Source organism: Felis catus, chromosome B3 (assembly GCF_018350175.1).
Source record: "Felis catus isolate Fca126 chromosome B3, F.catus_Fca126_mat1.0, whole genome shotgun sequence".
NCBI classification, from domain to species: Eukaryota; Metazoa; Chordata; class Mammalia; order Carnivora; family Felidae; genus Felis; species Felis catus.
In genome coordinates this window covers 143961249-143980761 of record NC_058373.1, presented here as the reverse complement: position 1 = coordinate 143980761, position 19513 = coordinate 143961249, and the positions used below count along the sequence as shown (strand labels likewise).

Genomic DNA, 19513 nt, shown 5'->3' with positions numbered 1-19513 from the left:
TGTCCCTTCACAGGAAGAGGAGACGACCCCGGGCGGGGGGGGGGGGGGTCACAAGAGGAACTCTGGACTTCATTTTCCAAGACGGCCCTTGGTGACCCTGCGGCAGTCCGTGGGCCTCCTTGTGCGTCTCTGGACCTGCGGGGCTGGGGTTCTGTGCGTCACCGACAGCGCCTGGAAACCAGCGCTTTGACCAAGAGGGCAGTCGCCAACTCTCTGGGACGTGCTGTTTTAATGCGCAAGTCGTACCGGAGGTACAGGATACATAAATCGATTGTCTCACTTAAAACAACAGGGTGTCCGTGCTTCCTGGTATTCACCTTCCCCAAAGTGCACGTCCCCGGGACCCAGAGGATCCGTGAGCGGCTGTACCGGGCCTCTCCTCTGAGAAGCAGCCACGGCCTGGGGTGAAGCATCGGTCCTGTCGCTGCACTCACAGGAACGATGAAAACAGTGCACGTCTCGAAGGGCGTACGCTCGTTTTTCTCCCTAAGTCGTGTGGGCAGTGCCCCAGACTAATGTGCTCGCTTAGAGAGATGCGAGTCACACGCTCCTGGTTTACGGCCACACCAAATAAAAATGCCTTCAGGGGTGCAGCTGCGTACGGCTTTTTAAAGCTGAGAATGTTCTGCCTGGCCGCTGCACTTCACCGCAGTTCTCTCGCCTGTGGAGTCGACGAGTGTTTGTGGCGCGACCTCCGCGCAGAGCCGTTCCTGAGCCGGTTTCCACCAAACACAAATCCCGCACGGTCCCGGGGCCCTCGGTCCCCGCGGAGAACGGAGCCCTCCACGCTCCCCAGAGGCCGACGGACGGACGAGCGCTCACGGGCTTCCAATGACAACAGCCGGGCCCTAGAGCAGGAAGGAAAGAACGATTCGCCGGAGCCCGTCCACACATGTGCAGGCACCCACGACAGCCGTGACAGTGAGCCTGAAGACGGGGCCGCGGAACTCTCCAGCTGAGCCGCGCTCGCTCGAGCGGCCCGCCCTGGCCGGGGCACCGCCAGCAGAGAGGGAGGGCTTCCGGGAACGTGGTGGAAAAAGGACGGGTAATTTTATACCAAACTTTAATTGAACAAAAGGTTACATTAAAAAATGGAGCCGACTTGACAAAAGATAAACAAATGGTGTATTCAAGGTAGTTTTAATATTAATATTTTTTTCATGAATTAGAAATATCACTCTTAAATTGATGAAAATTACTGGTGAAGTAACCACGTCCCCCAGAAGCAGAATTCCATTATTTGTACATATAATACAGAGCCAGACTACACTGGAAACAACAGTATTAAAATAAATGTTAAGATTAAAAAGCACCTATACACCCTGGAGGGCCGTGAGTCCGTGAGACCCATATTTAAAGTCATTTCCTAACAGCAGTGAACTATTTTAAGTGCAAACGACTCGTGAAGATCTCAGATCGCAGCATCCACCGTCCTGAATGGCAGATTCCCGTCAGAAGGTGACAACTTTCACGAGTGCCCTCCGGGTTGCCTTCTGACCACCTAAGTATAAAGACATCAGTGCAAAACCAGAGTGAAGTGCTATCTGTAAGAGTTGAGTTTAAGGGGATTTCTTGTCCAAGAAACATTTTACACTATGTATGTATGTATATACTATATATATATATGTATGGATATATACACACACACACATATATATATGAGATTTTAATTACATTGAACTTTCGAGTAAAAAGCAAGAAAATCCCATTTCTTATTTTTTACTGCAGCCCCACAAGAACGATTTAAAAATGGCAACGGCTTCTTTGGGTGAGTGGCAGAGAAGGCGGTTTCGAGCGGGCCCCGAGGGTCTTCCCACGACTCCGGGTGACAGCTGCCTCCGCGAGTGTCCGCGCCCGGGGCTCCCGCCTCCGTCCGTCGCTCCCTCAGGACCGCGTGGGTCACTATACTACAGTTCCACCTGGAGAGCTGGCCTGGTTTTGGGATGACAATAAGCCCTGCAAACAAAGCAGTTTACATTAATCCAGCAAAACACGGGGCAGCCAAGAAAGCCACACTCCTCCTTCGCCAGCCGGCTCGCGTGACCAGAGTTACCCTGTCGGCCTGTCAGCCAGTGTCCTCTGTCCTCTACTTCATTGTCATTCATGTCATTGTGTGACATTCCTAACTAATCAGGAGCCACTGAACCCGGCCCCTGCCTGGCTGTCCTCCGGTGGGCAGGGCTGGCCCGGGGTCCCCGGCACGTCGTGGGCCCGAAGGCGAGGGGCGGCCGGACGCCGCCCTCCCCAGAGGCCGCGGCTCACGGCCACGGCAAGGTCCCCAGGAGAGGTCCCCGTTGGCGCCCACAGCCACGGCCACCCCACCTGCACACCCGGCCCCGCGAGCCGGTCGGCGCGCTCTGGTTGGGGTGCGACGGTGGTGCCGCCCCCCCCCATCCCCGGCTTTAGCACCAGCGTGGACTCGGCCGGTGGACAGAGAAGGATCTGGGCCACGGGTGGGGAGGCCCAGAACGCGGCCCACACCCGCGCTGTGGCGGCTCGGGGAACAGGGTGCAGGAGGTGGTGTGTGTGCCACGGGGCGGCCCCTCCCCGCAGGCGGGAGGCCTCTGGCACTCCACGTGTGAGCGGGGCCGCGGCCGAGAGCTAACCGTGGGCGTGGGTGTGCGTGTGTGCTCATCACGGAGTTCCGTCACGGGCTGGCGGGCGACCGTCGCGGAGAAGTTTCAGGTCACAAGAGGGCAACGCTGAAGCTACGGCTTTTCGGCTCTGTGAACACGCTTACGCTGCCCCCAAAAATGCTTCCGTCGGTGACTCGTGGACCCACGACGAGCCTTGAACTCCACACAACCGCGGCTGTGTTTTCACCCACTGCACTTGTGCGGGCACCCCGGGGCCGCACCCACACCTGGCCGGAGGGAAGCCGGGTAAGTCGCTGGCCGCCCCCCGCTCACGCCTCGTTTCTTCAGACTGACCCCCTCCCCCCCGTGACTCTGGACACGATCAGGAAGCCAAGGGCCAACGGGGTGTGACAACCGAGCCCCGCGCAGGGCATCCGGGAGCACAAGCCTGGTCTGACGCGCCCCCCGTGTTTCCCGCTCACGCCCATCAAGGGGCCGCGGGACAGACGGCTCAGCACACCCGACCTCGGGCCGCCGCTGACCGGGGCCGCCTCCCAGCCTCCACGGAGCGGCGGGGAGGCCAGCAAGGCCCGACGCCCTCTCGGTGGCGACGTGAGGAAACCTTTAACACAAGGATGTGCCGCCTCCCTCGTCAAGGTTTCAGGTGATTCCGACTAACAGAGTGGTTTCCGGGAGCTACGGGGTGTCCTGGACAGCTTGTCAAGTCTACAAAATAAAGACCTCGCTTTTCTCTCCAAACCAAAGTACTCCGCTCCTCCCGCCAACGGGAGAACCACGATCCGGTCTGGGGACAGAGCCACACACCCTGCTCAGCGGTGGCTGCACTTATTTAAATACCAAGGACACTCTGAGAAAGGCACCCCCCCACACACACACATTAGGGAAGGTGTTATCTCTAGACCGGCCTGGTCCAACACAAGGTCAAGGCAAGCCACGTGTGAAATTTAAAATTCTAGTAGCACATTTAACAAGTGAGAAAAAGGTGAAACAATATATTTAACCTAATATATCCCATGTTATTTCAACACAGAATCAATTTAAAAATTACGAATGACGGACTTGACGTTATTTTTTCCCACAAAGCCTTTGAGGCAGGCGCTGTAGCACATCTCTGTTCGGCCCAGCCCCGTTCCCGGTGCTCTGTGGCCACAGGTGGCCTTCGACGACAGGCTGTGGTGCCGAGCGTGGGCCTGGCCGCCCAACACCACCCCCTCCACCGCCCGCCCCACGCCTTAGCCTCTCTCCAGTTGTGGGTGTGCAGTTCCCGTGGAGGGCGGGTGCTAAGGCATGGAGGTGGCCGGGGGCCCCGGCTTCCTGGGCCTGACGTCAGCAGGGACACGGCGCCTCCACTGGCTGACCATCTCTCCCCCGAGATGCCGCCTCGTCCTTGGGGCCCAGCAGGGAGGCCCGCTCTCCTCTCCTCCTAGGCGACACACACACACACACACACACACACACACACTCATTCTCCGGCTTCCGTTGGCTGAAGCCTCAACCCCACAGGAACGACTCCCTGTGGCCCCGCTGTCCGTGAGGCCCAGGCTCGAAACAGACCGTGAAGGTTAGCTAAGCGAGCGACCACCCCAACGCCACCCCTCCTCACAACAACCCTCTACTGCCACATGTCCAGGGAGCGGCAGGGTCCGGATAACAGGGTTATTAGCCCTTCCGATGTCAACCCTGGTGAACGAATCTTTAATAACGGACACGGTGCAGCAGTGCACACCAGGGACCCACCCCCAGGGTGCCACCCCTCAGGTACCGAGCTGGCGAGCAGCCTGGGATGCCAGGCCCGGCTGTGGGTGACAGACCCGAGGGCTCCCTGGAGCCCTCAACCAGAGCAAAGGGAGAAGGGACAGAATGGTGGAAGCGGGACCACCGGCGGGCCACCCGGGCCCCGCCCAGGGAGCCCCGAACCCCGGGGTGCAGGTGCTTCTGGTGTGCAGGTGAGGGTCCGTGACGTTCCTCGGAGGGCGCGAGGGCGCGTCTGATACAGGCAGCGGGCAAGGGCCGGGTCTCGCCACCGGCAGCGGGAGGTCAGTGGGACACAGACCCACACCCGTTCGCCTCCTACAGATGGAACTCGCTTTGCCGTGATGGACAGCAGAGGCACCGGGGAAAGACTGCCGCTCAAACAAAAATTCAACGTCAAGCTCACCTCTCTGTATGCTGTGCTTTAGTTTAAAGGTTACTGGGGGACAAAGAGAAAGATGGAGAACACACACAGGCCCCCAACAGAGACCAGACCACTCTCAGGAGGGAGGCCAGCTGCCATCGTCACGTAAGAACAGTTTGGGGCGCATCCCGGGGAGGGGGGGGCCCCGGACCCGCCATCCGTGGCAGACGCACAGTGGCCCTGCCGCCCGGTCTGCCTGCTCCCGAGGCCGGCTTGCACTTCACTGCGTCCTCACTGGTTATTTTCACGGGGAGGGGACAGCAAAGACCAGGCCCGGTTTAGAGACAGCCGTGCCCGTCTGGCCTGCCCGACGACCTTGCCGTGTCGGTGTCCTCAGCGGTGTGGGGACCAGTTTCACGAACAGCAAGTCTGCCCCGGCCCAGACCCCGAGAATCTGCCTAACACCCTATCGGGCCCCAGGAAGGAAGCGGTTACCGGAATAGTGACAATCCGGAGTCTAATATTTACTAGGCCGTCCCGCCGTCACCAGACTTGCCGTTTTATTGCTGCTAGAGATCTCACTCGAAAATTAAGCGAGGAGATACTCCAGCTCTTGGTCACACAGAGACTAAGAGGCAGATGCCATTTGTAAATTGATGTCCTTTTACAGATGGCACGGGCACAGTGAGAAATCTCAGCAGGCTAACTTCTCCCAGAACGCCCGAGCCACACACCCCTCTTGCCTGACCCTCCACGAGACCCTCACGGTTCGCGTGACCCAAGCGCTGCATGAAGAGCCCGTGGAAGCCTGGTGGAGCCGAAGCCCCAGACCACACGGCCAGGGTCAGGGGTGGGCACAGCACAGCCCTGGTTCCCCGCGAGGGTGACCCCCCCCCCAAAACGACCCCCCCCCAGGGCCCCTCGTGGCCCCCGACCCACTGCTCACTTTGGGCCTGGGGCCTTGGCTCCTGCTGGGCAGTAAACAGACCCTGTCCCTGTGGTAGCCTTGACCTGCCCAACGACAGGTCACATCGGGGGTGACAATTTCCCCCAGGGAGACCACTCGGCCTGATGCCTCAAGAGAAACTCACCCGGAGAAAATGATGCTCTTTTCAGACATCCGGGCAAAAGGCTTTCTTGGGGCACAAGCATGTCGGGGCAGCTCAGAACTCTGCCTGGGGAAAAAGCACCCCCTTCCTATGGCAGGAGGAGGGGACGCTCTTGTGTACCCTAAAAGCGCCTCCGGCTGGAGTCGCTTCAAGAGGGTCTCAGCCACCCTGGCCCCCACCCAGAGCGAGATGCTGGTCTGGAGGCCACCAGCACTCAAGGAGGGGAGGGGACCGGGCGCCTCCAGAGGCTCTGTCCCTTGCAGGAGACCACGGGTCCACAATCAACGGTTTCTTCCCACAGGCAGACACACGGGAGGATGGAGTATTTTTTCAAGGCACAGACTATTTTTAAAAGATTAAAATGTCATGTGTGTCTTTCTCAACTTGCTGTCAACCTCGCAGCGTTTAGGGCCGAAAAGCTACTCCCCGCTAAGGGAAAAACATGCTGTTGCTGTCGGGAGATCAGGTCGGCCGCTGTGAGGGCGGACGAGCGACAGGCTCGTCTGCGCTGGCAGCTTAGCGTGAGAGGCGAAGTGCACGACACTTCGCGCCGGGCGCTTGGGAGGACGGCACCGTCAGAGGGTTCGGGGTCCAGCCCCCGGAGCACGCGGAGAGGCAGCCCGGAGGGAGCTCCAGGCCCAAACGTCTCCTGTCAAGGAGCAGCCCCGGGGCCCGACCAGGTGACCTCCCACAGCCTCCGGGGCCCTTGCAGATCCAGGCTGGAGTCTGGCCTCGAGGGGCTCAGGGCCAGAGAGGCCGGGGTGCAGCTGGGGGGCCGGGGGCAGGGGGAGGACACCTCCCTGCAGGACGAGGCGAACCGCTGACTCTTCCCACCCCACGTGGGCCGGGCGTCTCTGGAAGGACGGCTCCACGGCGGCCACGAGGCCTCAGGCGGGCCATGTGAGATGAGGAGGAAGACGAGGACAGCCCGGGACAGGAGCTCCTCCAGGAGCCGGCCCGCCTCGGTGCCCCCAGCTACTGGCCAGGGGACCCAACGGGACGCCCGATGCCGAGCCGCTGGCGGCCCAGGCCGCCCCCTCGCGCATCCGCGCCGTCGCCAAGAACCTTCACCCGGCGCGGCCGAGGAGTCCGTCGGCAGCCCCCGCCCAGACGGGACTGTCGGCACCTCTGCCGCTCGGAGCAGTGAGTCTCCAGTCACGAGGACGCGGAACTGGGCGGAAGTGTGGGAACTCCCGTGGCTGTTGGAGCTCTCGACATGAACAAGCACCGAGAAGCTTCCTTCTCCGGCCAGCTGGGACTGCCGTACAGCCTTGCTGTGGAAGTGACCACTGGAAACCGTCCACGCGTCCGGTGTTGGCACGCATTTACGGACAGAGGGCCCCCGAGCGCCTGGGGACACGCGTGGGTGGGGAGGCCCCGGCCGCGACGGGGACGAGGGAACAGCTAAGACCCAAGACAGTGCCACACAAACACCGTCTTCTTAACATGAGAAATCACCAATACTGCCATGAAAGCCTCATTAATTACTGTAACCGTTAAGAACTTAACTTACCAGCATGTCATGTTAGGAAGCCTCTTCATCAAATTTATTTGTCAAGAAGTTAGATGAAAACGTAACAAAGGACACAAATTTCACTTCTGATTTTCATTAAACGTAAATAATCATACAATTTTATACGATGCCACCTAACACAGCAGTCCTTAATAAACTTAGGTATACAGAAATAAAAAACGCAGGAAATTCTTCCTTTACCCTTTGAGAGGCAGCAGCTGGAGTGTGACCGAGGTACCAGGGGGACTGTCCCCTCCACAGGGTCGGGGGAGGGTGCATTTTCTTACGGCTCAGAACCTGGGCTCTGAACCCAAGTGCTTTTCAACGCAAGCCCTGGACCCCGTTCTCCAGCCTGCCATCGGCGCTCGCGGGCCATCACCGGGCTCACGGCGCTGAGCCCCCTGACGACCCGAACACATGACAGTCTCAAGCAGCCCAGTGCGACAGGCGTGCTGACGGGGGGCCTCGCCAATCGGTCCCTGATGTGCCCCCGGGACGGCTGACGCTGCCAGGTTACTTATCAAGCCCACCACACGCACGTGGAGGCTCCCTGCTGAGGGAGGACACCCCGACAGTGGGCGCAGCCCACGCGACGGGACAGCGGCTCAGAGGCCAGGAGGGGCGGGGCAGTGCCGAGCCCTCGGGCGCAGAGCGGGACGCTGCGTTCTCCCGGAAGAGCCCGGGGAACTCTGCTGCTAGGTCCTTCTCGGGTTCCCTCCCCGGCCCTCCCTGACCCTTAGGCTTTCCCCCCTCACCCTCTGAGCTTCCCCGACAAAGAACCGAACGTCTCCCTCCCAAGGCGAGAGGGGAGCCCCGTACGCGGTGCAGGCGTCTGACCGAGCAGCTCCACCGATTTCTGCACAGACTCAATATCTGACGAGGGTCTTAACGATTCAGTGGAGGAACCGGGGGTGCGGCTGCCCGGCTACCCGCCAGCTGGGACTCGGGTCCCCCGGGACGTGTGTGCAGGCCCGCAGACAGGTGGAGCCTCGAGGCGCTTCGCTCCTGTGGCCCCTGAAGAGCTGACTCCCCTTTCCCGTCAGAGGCGCGGACGCTCAGGTCCAGGCAATGGCGCACAGAACGTTTCAAAAACGCTAGAAGCTTCAATCAGCACACGAGACAAAATCAGGATTCTTTACCACTATTTAAGTGAATGTAGAACCCAAAGTTACTGATTGTTTTTCAGGAGTCTGCCCACTGCCTCTTACACGTCTGCTTTTAGAAGAAGGCAGCGTTTTCCAAAGGCTTCTCTCTCCAGCCCTCGAAGGGATTTTAACCCCCCCTGCCCCTGAGTAAGGGAGGATCTCAGAGAAGGGCTGGGGTGGCCGGGGGGCTCGGAAGCCACAGCACGGCAGGCTGGAGAGAGGCGAGCCGGGGCAGGGCAGGCAGAAAGGACCACGCACGATAGGAAAGCTGTGCTGGCCAAGCAGTAACGGCCTCCTCTTGCCAAAAGCTGTTCTGTTCCAGAAGTTGGGTTGGAAAAGATATTCTTGCTCAGGATAATGTTTAAGCAAAAACACCTGAAACAGTTTCAGTGAGGAAGCTCCAAGTTTGGTGCGGAAACTACAAAATCACCCCAGGGCCACCGTGGAAGCAGCTTGGCCCTGGGCCCTACACACCTGAGATCAGGACCCCGGGGGCCCCCCTCCCCGCACCCCACAGCTGCAGGAGTCATCATGGGAAGCCAGTCTAACTAAGGGAGGCCCGCCCCTCCAAGCGCCCCCTCCGCCAGCGGCCAGCAGCTCTACTCCTGCTCCTCCGGATTGCAGGAGAGGGGGTGGGTGTCACAAGAGCGGGCCATGCGGCGCTCCCCAGCTCCTGACACCCAGCAAGTCCCCGGAGAGGGGACCCCAGAAACTGGAAGAACAAGATTGTGACCAAGCCCCAAATCCCAAACTGTGACAGGACCATGGTCTTTAACACTGGGTGGGGGGAGAGGGTTGGGGAGAGAAACACCACGGGCTCCTATTAGCACATGTCGAGGCCTGATTTTAAGGAAACCATACTCTCCTCCTCTTGCCTCTCCTGCCCCCGACTCCCACCGACAGACTCCGCCTGGGTCGCCCAGCAGTGCCCCCCGAGCCGTCCCTCCCTTACCGCAGCCCGTGCAGCTAAGGGTGCCAGGGGGTGAAAGGGATCAGAGAGTGCCCGGTCCCCAGAAAGCGCACCCATCACGGCTTTGGAGCGATGCCCTCAGAACCAGGTCAGCATAAGCTTCCCCACGAAGGCTACTTACCTGGGACCAGCCACTCGTTACCTGGGCCAAATACAAGTCCTGAATTTTGAAACTGCATACTCAATGCCTCAGAAGCATTTGAAATGAAATCTCTAAAACGATGTAAAACCACACCTGAAGTGCTGGCTACGAATCTCTCCATCCGACAGCCTGATTTCGCTTCCAAAGTTGAAACCGTCCCCAAGGCCGGCTGACTTTGCTAACCTTAGGTCAGTTAACATTTAGGAACAGAGGACCGTATCTTACAAGCCAACGGGACACGAACATATACCCGGGGACACGACGCACAAACGGCAGGGGCGAGATGCCCCCGGCAGGCCAGCAGGCTTCTCGCGGGGCAGAGCACTGCCATCGGTAACAGAAACCCCTCGCATTCAAGGGGCAGGGTGGGTAGAGCGGATGGCCCCAGCGGGAGGCGCAGGGGGAGGCAAGCAGGCCCGGGAAGCGGGGGCCCGGGGAAGGTGGGGACGGGCTGCGGGAGGCGCACACAGAGCCGCTGCTCCGGCACCAGAGCTGGGCGCTGCAGAGACAGGAAAGCCCCCCCCCCCCCCCGCCCGGTGTCTGCTTCGCTGAATCACAGCCACTACTCAAACCGGTGTCAACGAGCAGCATCTCTAGGCTTCATCACAAAGGTGTGCAACACAGAAAACAAACCGAAACGACCAAAGTAAGTTAACAAACAAGATAACCGCCATCTTGAACCTAAGACACACAGCTCAAAGAACCGGGTCCTCCAGGTGAAACTGGAACTTGCAACTCCTCGCACAGGTGATCGGGACCACGGGTGTGAGAACCCGAGACTGCAGCGCCCGGGCAGAAGCAGCTCGGGGTCCCCCGGAGGGAAGCGCCCACGGCCGCTCCCACGGCTCCCGAGCAGCCACGAGGCCACCAGGGCCAGGGGTGAGGCCCTCCGGCAGGAAGCCACTGAGGACAGAGCCCAAGCGGAACCACGACAGCAGTCCAGTAAGAAGAGAAGGGGGCAGCCTGCACCTGCGCCCCCCCCACTCTGGGCGGGAAAACAAAACCCAGACCAGCGCCCCCTCTGGAAGTGCCTGGAATCTTCACAAAACGGGGCTGCGGAGTCTGTCCCGGGCCACGGTCGTGCCTTTTTGACCAAAAAACATCGTCAAACAACAACAACAAAACCCACACACACACGAGAAAACAAAAAAACAAAACAAAACAAAACACAAAAGAAACCAAAACCGCCTCTCCCTTGTTGGAAAAAAAAAACATAAGCAAAACGCATCCAACGTGAAGGGTCTCGGCTTCTGTGGCAACAGGCACTTGTGACCACCGCTGCTGGCGCCCTCGGCCCACGGTCCCCGGGACAGCCAGGCTCGGAGGAGTGTGGGGTTTTGTTTAGTGCACAGATTCTCAATCAAAGTGCTACAAACTGCTTCTTTGAAAAAAGATGTTTATTAATAAACAATTTTAATTGTCATAAAATGACTAAAATGGGTTTTAAAAATTAAGGCTCTTCTCTTTCTGTGGATTGCCAGAACAATGTAAAAATAATATCAATCAACCCTGCTGAATGCTTTGTTCCTAAAGTTAAATTTCATAGATTCCTAAACATTTTATGAGTAAGATAAAAACTGGCCTATAAATGACAATTAATGGCCGCCCATACTGAACACACACTCCGATCAGGTGTACAACATTCTAATTGAGTAGTTAAGCAAAAATATTCCAGTTAAAGCAGAAATTTTAATTTTAGCATTGAAAGTCATTGTTCCCCACACGGTCATGATTTTCCTAAAATCGAAGTCGTCTAATACAGGAACGCTAACCTTGGGACTCTATATATTCCCAGGAGGGTGACTGACTTGGCTGGCAATTAGTTTGATTATATTTTTTTAAACGTTCTAAGTTGAATTATCAAATGATTCAGAATTACATGGCATGCAGTATCCAAAATTATGGCTCTGATGCATTTAGATTTACATTAAGAGTACGAAGTGCCATTCACATTCATTGTACACCCCACCCTCCCGCAAGAAAAAAATCACTACCTATTCGAGTTCTAGATCTGGTGCAGCATTAAGGATTAAAACTTACCACTTTACCAGGCCTTCCCCATGTGCAAATAAATCCCTCCTGACAAGCAGTGACTAGACAGTCTTCAAGAAAAATTAACACAGTCAGTCTTTCGTGTGCTATCTTTTTACAGATGAGCGGCTCTAACAAGGGAACGTCTTCCATCCGAGGACACAGGGGCGTCCCCAGGGTTTTAGCGGGGTCCGTTTTGGTTTTAGTAACCAGGTTCAGTTTGTCGCTGCTCTTGCTGGAAATGTGTCCCATGCTATGGTTTCGCTTGTGGTCCTTCTCGTGGTGCCTGTCCTTCCGGTCGTGCAGGGAGAGTGTCGCGAATTTGCTGACCCCGGAAGCGATGGCCCCATCGGCCACGCTGCTCTTGCTGCCGGCGCTGGAGACGGTGGAATGCGGGAGGCTGTTGGAGCGGGGCAGGGGCGGGGGCGCAGAGTTGCCGGGCGTCGTGACGCTGTTCCCAGTGCTGCCGGCGGGAGGGCTCGTGGCGTTCATGACATTTGTGTGTGTCCTTGCTCTCGAGAGCGGCTGGTGGGGGAAAAGGATGTCTTCCGTGAGGTCCCAGAGGCAGAGCTGCGTGTCCTGGCCCACAGAGCCGAACCGGTACGTGACGCTGACGGGGCGGCTCTCGGCCGAGTTCCGTTTCGACAGCCTGGACTGCGTGCTATTGGCTCGATCTCTGCCGAAATGGAGGAGGTCCTGGAAGTCCTCGTCGCTGCCACTAAACTCCATGGGGTCGCTCTCTTCCACGCTAGTGGTATAGGGGTCAAACGCCACAACACTGACCCAGGATTTGTGCCCGTGGCCTCTAGCTATCACTCGGCAGTCTACGAAAGACCAGACCGTCACCAGGTCGTCCTCGCCCCCCGTCACGATGTACTTGCCGTCCGGGCTCCAGCACACACACAGCAGGCCCCCGAAGTAGCTCTTCATCGTGCCGTGCAACTCCACCGAGTCGAAGTTGAACACCCGCAGGAACCCGTCCTGGCTCACACACGCCAAGAACTTGCCGTCTGGGGAGAAAGCAAACTCGTTGAGGGCCCCCTCGCCCACCGTCCACTTAAGGAGAGGGTTCCTCGTGGATTTGCTCTTGCAAGTGTGCACGGCAAAGCTCTCGCCCTGCTTCAGAAGCTGGTAGTGGGGGGCTGTGGTACCACAAGTGTGCTCCACATTATACAAGTACATGTTCCCACTGGCGTGGGCTACTAGGAAAAGGCTTTCCGAACCGGGAACCCATTTGACACAGGTTACGCGTGACTTGTCTATTAGTCTCTGTGAAGACAAAGGAGAACAAGTTATCACAATGGAGCAGCTTTAACGGTCTACTTTTCCAGCAAGAAACGTGTCTGCTTCTCGGTGAGAAGGGAAGTCCGTCCAGGCACTGCACTCTCTATCCCGCGGTCGGCCAAGCCAGCGAAGAGCATCTGGGCCCCTTGTGGAATTACTCTCTAGAATCGTGCTTGGGTGTTAGGCCACTGGCTTTCGCTGAGGGAGCCAGTCATTCCACACACACTGTCGAGAGCCTACTCTGAGCCACACACTGTACCAGGCGCTGGGACACACTGGTCACAGGGCCAGCCCCCGGGCAACTTTCGTTTCTTAGGCTAGGAGCGTCTGAATCTGTGATTCCTGGCACCTACACACAGCATCCTCTCTACGAAGACCCCCGGGAAAATCTCGCGGTCCTCACAGCGGGGAGCACTACGCCTCCTGGCCCCTCTGCGTCTTACGGCGGGCGGCGATGTAAGTCATGTGCTGACTACACCTGCCCCCCTGCTGTGGCCGCTCCAGGGTGGGCTGTCCCTGTGCAGCCGCTGGCAACAGCACACGGGACTGCAACGCACACTTCCTGGGCTCCACCTCAGCCCTGGCTTCACTGAAACTTCCTCACTCCCAGTCGCTGTCCTGTGTGCATCTTTATAAGTACTTCCTCCAAATCTTCTCTGGAACAGGGTGGTGTTTAAAAAAACAAACAGACGATTGATTCAGGAGTATGTGCCTGCCCACTGCCGCTCTGCTCCGTGCTAATTTCTGCTCCACTGACCGGCCGTTCCTTTAAAAAGCACACATCGGGAGTCCGGCCTTTAAAACCAGAGAACAAAAGGCCAAAGTAAAAACCACCCCAAGGCACAAGAAGCGCGCACTGCCCGGCTGGCGGACCTGGCCGCGGGGCTCACGGTGCCCCTCTCCGGGGTGCCCGCCCGGTCCCCGATCACATCACCAGAAACCGTCCACAAGTGCCTAAGACTCCCACGTTTGTAGACACTCCTCCTGCCAAACATTCCCGGCACCCGTCTCCCCGGGAGCCCAGCAGACCCCGGTGAGTGGAACGTACCGCTTCACCCAGCGGCCGGGACTCCCAGCCCGAGCCTCAGGGACGGCAAACCGCCCTCCCTCCCCCGCCATCTGCCTGGCGCGCACATCCTGCGTGCGCAGCCTCTTACAGAAAATCACAGAACGTGAAATAACCTGTTGTCTTCACAGAAGAGATGAATGAACCCTGCAAGCTGCTACAGATTACTAGACCACGCAAGGGGAGAGGAGGGAGGCCCGGCCCTGCACAGCATGCGGGGCCCGGGGGGCCGGGCAGGGGTCACCGAGCGACAGGTGACGCTGCTTACTGCCCCGGTGTGGGAGCTGCAGGACGGCCCGGCCCGGCCGGCCCCCTTAATTAACACAGACGCACAAGCTGGCCTTGGGGACACAGCCGACGTTCTCGTCCCTCTTTCCCTTCCTACCCGCCCCCAAAAGGCACCTGACCTACTCCGACGCGGGCAACCTAAAAGCCCAGCGACCACTCTGGCAGGGTCTCCCTTAGGCCTTCACTGCTTCTCCACCAGAGGTTCCAGAGGTGACTTCGGGGCCTTCCCCACCCATCGGACCCTCCTGTACCCACCGGGCCCAGGCTGCCCCAGCAGGCCTCAGGCCGCCGTGGCCCTCGGCCCCTGGGGTGGCGGCCCGGTCAGGCGGTCGGGGGCTGCAGCGCCGACTCGGGCTGGCGGGTGGGCGGCCGGGCCACCGTCCTTCCCCCGACCCCACGGCTCTCGGTTCCTGCACCTCACGCGTCACCACAGCCAGATCGCGGTCCTGCCCGCACAACACCTCTGCCGCTCTCTCCTGTGTGGAAATTTTTAAGGACAGACTTAAAAACTTCCAGCACTGTGCTTAGGAGAACATTTCGTGTGCCGCTTAAAGAGACACAACAAAAATAATTCGTGAGCATTCCAACTCGTAATACTGTCCAACAAACGTGAGGCGTGAAGGGAGATAGTTCCAGCACTACGGTTACAGCAAAGGTTCCTGGGAGGACAGAACCCACTTAGAGCTTTCATTCCCGACTGAAAAGGGGCACGGAGATGAGTGCCAGCAGATCCGTGGGCGCACCTGACGGACAAACCGCGGAGCCTCCACTCTGCGCCTGCCGGGCGTCTGAGCACACACGGGTCTGCCCCAGCACCTGCGAATCCGGCCCAGCAGCGCAGGCGACCGCGAACCCGACAAGCCAAGGTCCCCGGCGCCAGCTCGAAGGCGGAAGGGGCGCTCCCTAGCAGGTCACGTGCTCAAGCGTGGGGAAAGCACGGGCCTCGAGGGGCGGTCCCCGGGGCCTCCTCCAGGTCTGGGGCACGCCGGACAGCGGTGCCGACTTCCCACTGGAGGATCTCCTCTGCGTGCCGGGCACCGGTAAGGAAGGGGCTCTGCACACACGCTCTTTCACCTCAAAATTACCCTGCAAGCTCAGCTTTTGCTTTGTTTGAATAGGTGACACATTCGCAGTGCACACGAAAGTCTGCCGGAGAAAGCCTTACTCACGTCCCCCTCCTCCGTTCCAGAGCACCTGTCCCCAAGTCACTGTTACTAAGCTTCCTGCTTCTTTCTCCAGAGCGTCTGCGTCCACGGACAAGGCCGATGTGGATGTGCTCAGTACCGTGTCTGTCCATCTGTCTGTGCTGGTACAAAGACAGCTTCCGGGGAGCCTGGGTGGCTCGGTCGGTTAAGCGTCCAACTTCAGCTCAGGTCACGATCTCGCGGTTTGTGGGTTCGAGCCCCACGTCGGGCTCCGTGCTGACAGCTGGGAGCCTGGAGCCCGCTTCCGATTCCGTGTCTCCCTCTCTCTCTGCCCCTCCCCCACACATGCTCTGTCTCTCTCAAAAATAAACATTAAAAAAATTTAAAAAGGAAAAAGGACAGCGTCCTCGTTCCCTCCTACAGCTGCAGAGTATTCAATGATATGGCTGCACTGACAGACGTGCGTGTCGCAGTGGATGACCCCGCATACATGGCAGTTTTCACGGGTATGCGCACACATGCAGGGTGAACCCCAGTAAAACAGCTGGGTCAAAAGGTATATACATCTATGGTTTTCACAGATACTGCCAAATCGCCTTCCACGGAGGACAGAACCCTGTATTTTCATCAGCAACGTAAGAGCACCGTTTCCCCACAGAAAGGCGGATGTTCTCCCCGGACTGCCCACCAGGTTCTCCCCGGACTGCCCACCAGGAGACAGAGGCGCACAGAGGTCAGGTAACCTCCCTGCCGTCCCATTCACTCGCCCACTCACCCGTTCATTCGCTCGCTCGTTCACTCACTCATTCATTCACCACCCTCTTCTTCTTCACTGAATGCATTCATGCCGGGCACGGACACAGCGCCGATTAAAACAGACGGACATTCCTTCCTGTGTGGCATTTACGTCCGAGTGGGAGGGGAAGACCGTGAGACCCACAAGATCTGATGGTGCCGAGTGCTGTGGAGAAAAACAGAGCAAGGAGAGGAGACACGGTGCCGATGGGGAGGAGGTCACAGCGACTTCCATTTCCGGCAGGAGCAGGAGGGCCTGGCGGGACTCTGTCCGGCGGTGAGGGCTGGCTGCCGGCTGCCAGGTGCAGTGGGAGACTGGGAGCAGGGACAGGCAGCGAACCCAGCCCCGGGCATCCGAGGGAAAGAAGGGAACCAGGGCAGGTTGGACAGACCGGGCAGGGTGGGGTGCCGTCTCCCGTGCCACCCACAGGCATCGACTAAGGCTAGGGCCAACGCCCGCCGGTGCCCAGAAACAGGACACGAACCCACCTGGGACGCACAGCCGGGGAGGGAGGCACACTCTAGGCCTAGCTAGCAGAGTCCTTGAATTTAAACAGCGCTGGTTATTATTTGGTTTGAGTTTAACAAAAAAGGAAGAGAAGAGAAAGCATTTTACCCCTTTTTTTCAAATTAAGAAACAAATACCTGGAACGTTTTATTCGATAAATACAAAGAACAAAGCCCAGTCGCTACACCATAAAGGTGTACTTTCGCTCCTGAAAATGTCTAGTGAAAAAGGGAAAGAATTTTAGCGCTCCATGCTAAGGAACGGGACTACCCTGTTGGATTCTCCAGTATCGATGGGGCCCTGATCTGGACACGCACAGGGAGGAAACCCCTCAGTAGAAGCCGGGCCCTTCTGAAGAGTTCCTGAGCACAGTTGGGGCAGGAAGGACCACATGGAGGGCGGCTCGGGACGGAGCAGTCCGGGTCAGTCTGGGGACATGGGTGGCACCTGTTTTGGCTGGAGCCCTGAGCTGCAGGGAATGAGGTCTGCAACTGGAACCAGGGCTCAGGATGGGGAAGTCTCAGGCTAAGGGGCTTTGGGCCCTGACCTTAAAGCCCTGGGAGCTTGAAGTGTGTCTGAAGTGAGATGTGCTGTGTGTGTAAAATAGACACTGGGTTCTGAAAACTTGAAAAACTACGGAAACTATCTCATTCGTAATTTCATATTGCCTAATGTTGAAATAATATCTGGACTATACAGAGAAAATAAAATCCGAATTTCACCTATTTTTAACTTATTTAACGTGCTACTAGAAAACAGAAGATTGACTCTGTGGCTCACACTGTGTTTCTACTGACAGTGAGGCTGCAAGACAGCGAGGAAGTGAAGGCTTCTGAAGAGGAAAGCGATGGGATAAAGAGAAACTGTCCCACTGTCCCTGGCAGAAGGTACAGCATGGAAGACGGAGGGCGGGGGGGCGGGAGAGAGGAACCAGTTGGGAGGCTGTGACAACCGTGTGGACAAAAAGGTCTTGAACTGGATGGTGGCAGCATGGCAAGATGGGCTGTCTAACAATGGACTAGGCTGGAGGCAGCAGGAGGAACGGGGAGAAGCGGGTATGACTGCTGCTGGGCTTGGAGCCTGAGCGACTGGGCCACAAAAAGAAGGATGGGATTGGGGTCATGCTGGGAGAAATCAAAGTGTCCCCATCCAGTGGGCAAGGAAGACCGGGAAGGCAGCTGAGAACAGGCAGAGCCGCATCTGTGGCATCCCAGGATCCCCAAGGAAGGATCCCCAAGCACGGAGGAAGAGGAGAGGGTGACGCTCTGCAAAACACCCACTTCTGCAGGACAAAAGCAGAAGGAAATCAGAGAAATGAAGGAAATCAGAGAGGAAGGGGCTGGTGCTGAGTGGCTGCCCCAGGCCAGGAGCTCAGCAGAACCACAATGTTCCTCCATCATGTGACAAAGTCTCTGAGGTTGGCTCTATCTACACACCAGGAAGGGAGGCTCGGAAGGAGGCCGTGACTCCAGCAGGGCCCAGGCAGGCAGGCAGGCAGGCAGAGCAGGAGCAGGGAGGCTTCCTTAGAGAACACGGGGAGTTCTGAGTCTGAGGGACCAGGGAGAGGAGTAGGCGGGATCCAGAGGAAAGCCCCCCGCTCCCAGACTGCAGAGGAGAAGCCCAGGGGACACTGACAAGTGGCGGAGGAAAAGGAGTGGAGGAGAGTGTGAGCCCCATTCCAGCACACCAGCAGAGGGAGGATGGAGCGGGGCAGGTGTTCGGGGAGGGGGCCGAGGGCAGGGAGGCGGCAGGGAGACTCAGACAGTCTCTGGTAGGTCACCTGGACCGGCCGCTGGGTTTCCATTAAAGAGTCAAATTCTAGAACACTCCAGGCCAATTTCTGCTTCAATAAAAAGCCAAACACAAAATCTGCAGATCCACAGGCTGTCTACATGTGCCACAGAAGTGGGCTCCCACACCCTCACCTCTCCCCAGTGTTCGCCAGCAGCCCTGCACAATCCCCACCTGAATTCCGAGGAAACCGTCCCTTTTCTGATATGAATCCAGTAAAACTCAAACACCAAAACTAGCATCGCCAATGGCATTAACAGACTAGATTTTCTAACTATGATAAACTAGTTAAAAGGAAGCACGAATAAAAATAAATCTGTAACCACATAAGGTATCATTGCTAAAAGCACTTAGTTATCTTTTCATTTTTTTCTACTACTATCAACATGACAAGCAGGAGAAAATTATTTGGGGGGCAATGGGTGTGAATTTTAGAATGCAGATATTCATTTATAACAAAAATACCAAAGCAAACAATTCAAAAACCACAGCAGCTGCTGGAAAAGCCATAATGCAGCCACAAGGAAAATTGGCGACGAAGGGCTTTGCTGATGTAAATGCATTTAAGGAGAGCGGCTTCCCTCAGGAAGCATGAGGAAAGGGTACTTCAAAGCCACCTAAAAGGTGACCAGATGTCATTTTATCTACGTGAAAGCTTTAAGGAGCTGATCGATCGTTATGCGCTCATTTCCTTCCTCTGATTAAAAAAAGCAACAACAAAAACAAAGCGACCAACATACCCACAACCACTCTTTTGTCCCCAAAGTGGACAGATGGCTGCAAGGCTCGGCCTGGCTCTCCGCTCCCGGGGATGCTGGGTGTCCCAACGAGAGAGAAGACGTGGCCTCGCCTCCAGGGGGCCCTTCAGTTGGACCGCGCCTAAAGGCCACAGGAGCACGGACCCACCCAGTGTGACGGCCCTCGCCTTGCACGAGAGGGAGCAAAGCGAAGACAAAAGGGTCTCACTACAGGTCAGCAACGACAGAAGCCACGATGACAAGCACGGGTGGGGT

The 19513-nt window shown here is 57.5% G+C and overlaps 2 protein-coding genes across 20 annotated transcripts in view; one reads left to right on the top strand and one right to left on the bottom strand.

Moving 5' to 3' along the window:
- The window catches only part of MOK (MOK protein kinase), a 65746-nt gene extending 58227 nt beyond the window's left edge, over positions 1-7519 (top strand). The window contains exons 10-11 of one of the 3 annotated variants that reach the window (XR_006600015.1): positions 1729-3240; positions 4674-7519. Coding sequence is in view for 1 of the 3 variants with exons in the window: in XM_045060536.1 (XP_044916471.1) it covers positions 1729-1947 (219 nt within the window). In the remaining 2 variants the exon portion in view is untranslated. Of the gene's footprint in view, positions 1-1728 lie in introns of all 3 variants that reach the window. The other 2 variants (XM_045060536.1, XR_006600014.1) reach the window with 2 other exon arrangements.
- Positions 1120-19513, bottom strand: part of WDR20 (WD repeat domain 20) — a 65388-nt gene continuing 46994 nt past the window's right edge. For 7 of the 17 annotated variants that reach the window (XM_003988000.5, XM_003987998.5, XM_023256050.2 and 4 more), the window contains 2 exons: positions 11633-12892; positions 1120-1956 (listed from right to left, as the gene is read on the bottom strand). In XM_003988000.5, coding sequence (XP_003988049.3) covers positions 1903-1956; positions 11633-12892 — 1314 coding nt within the window. In that variant the 3' untranslated portion in view covers positions 1120-1902. Of the gene's footprint in view, positions 1957-10971; positions 12893-16181; positions 16368-19513 lie in introns of those variants that run through there. The other 10 variants (XM_045060533.1, XM_023256053.2, XM_006933137.4 and 7 more) reach the window with 7 other exon arrangements.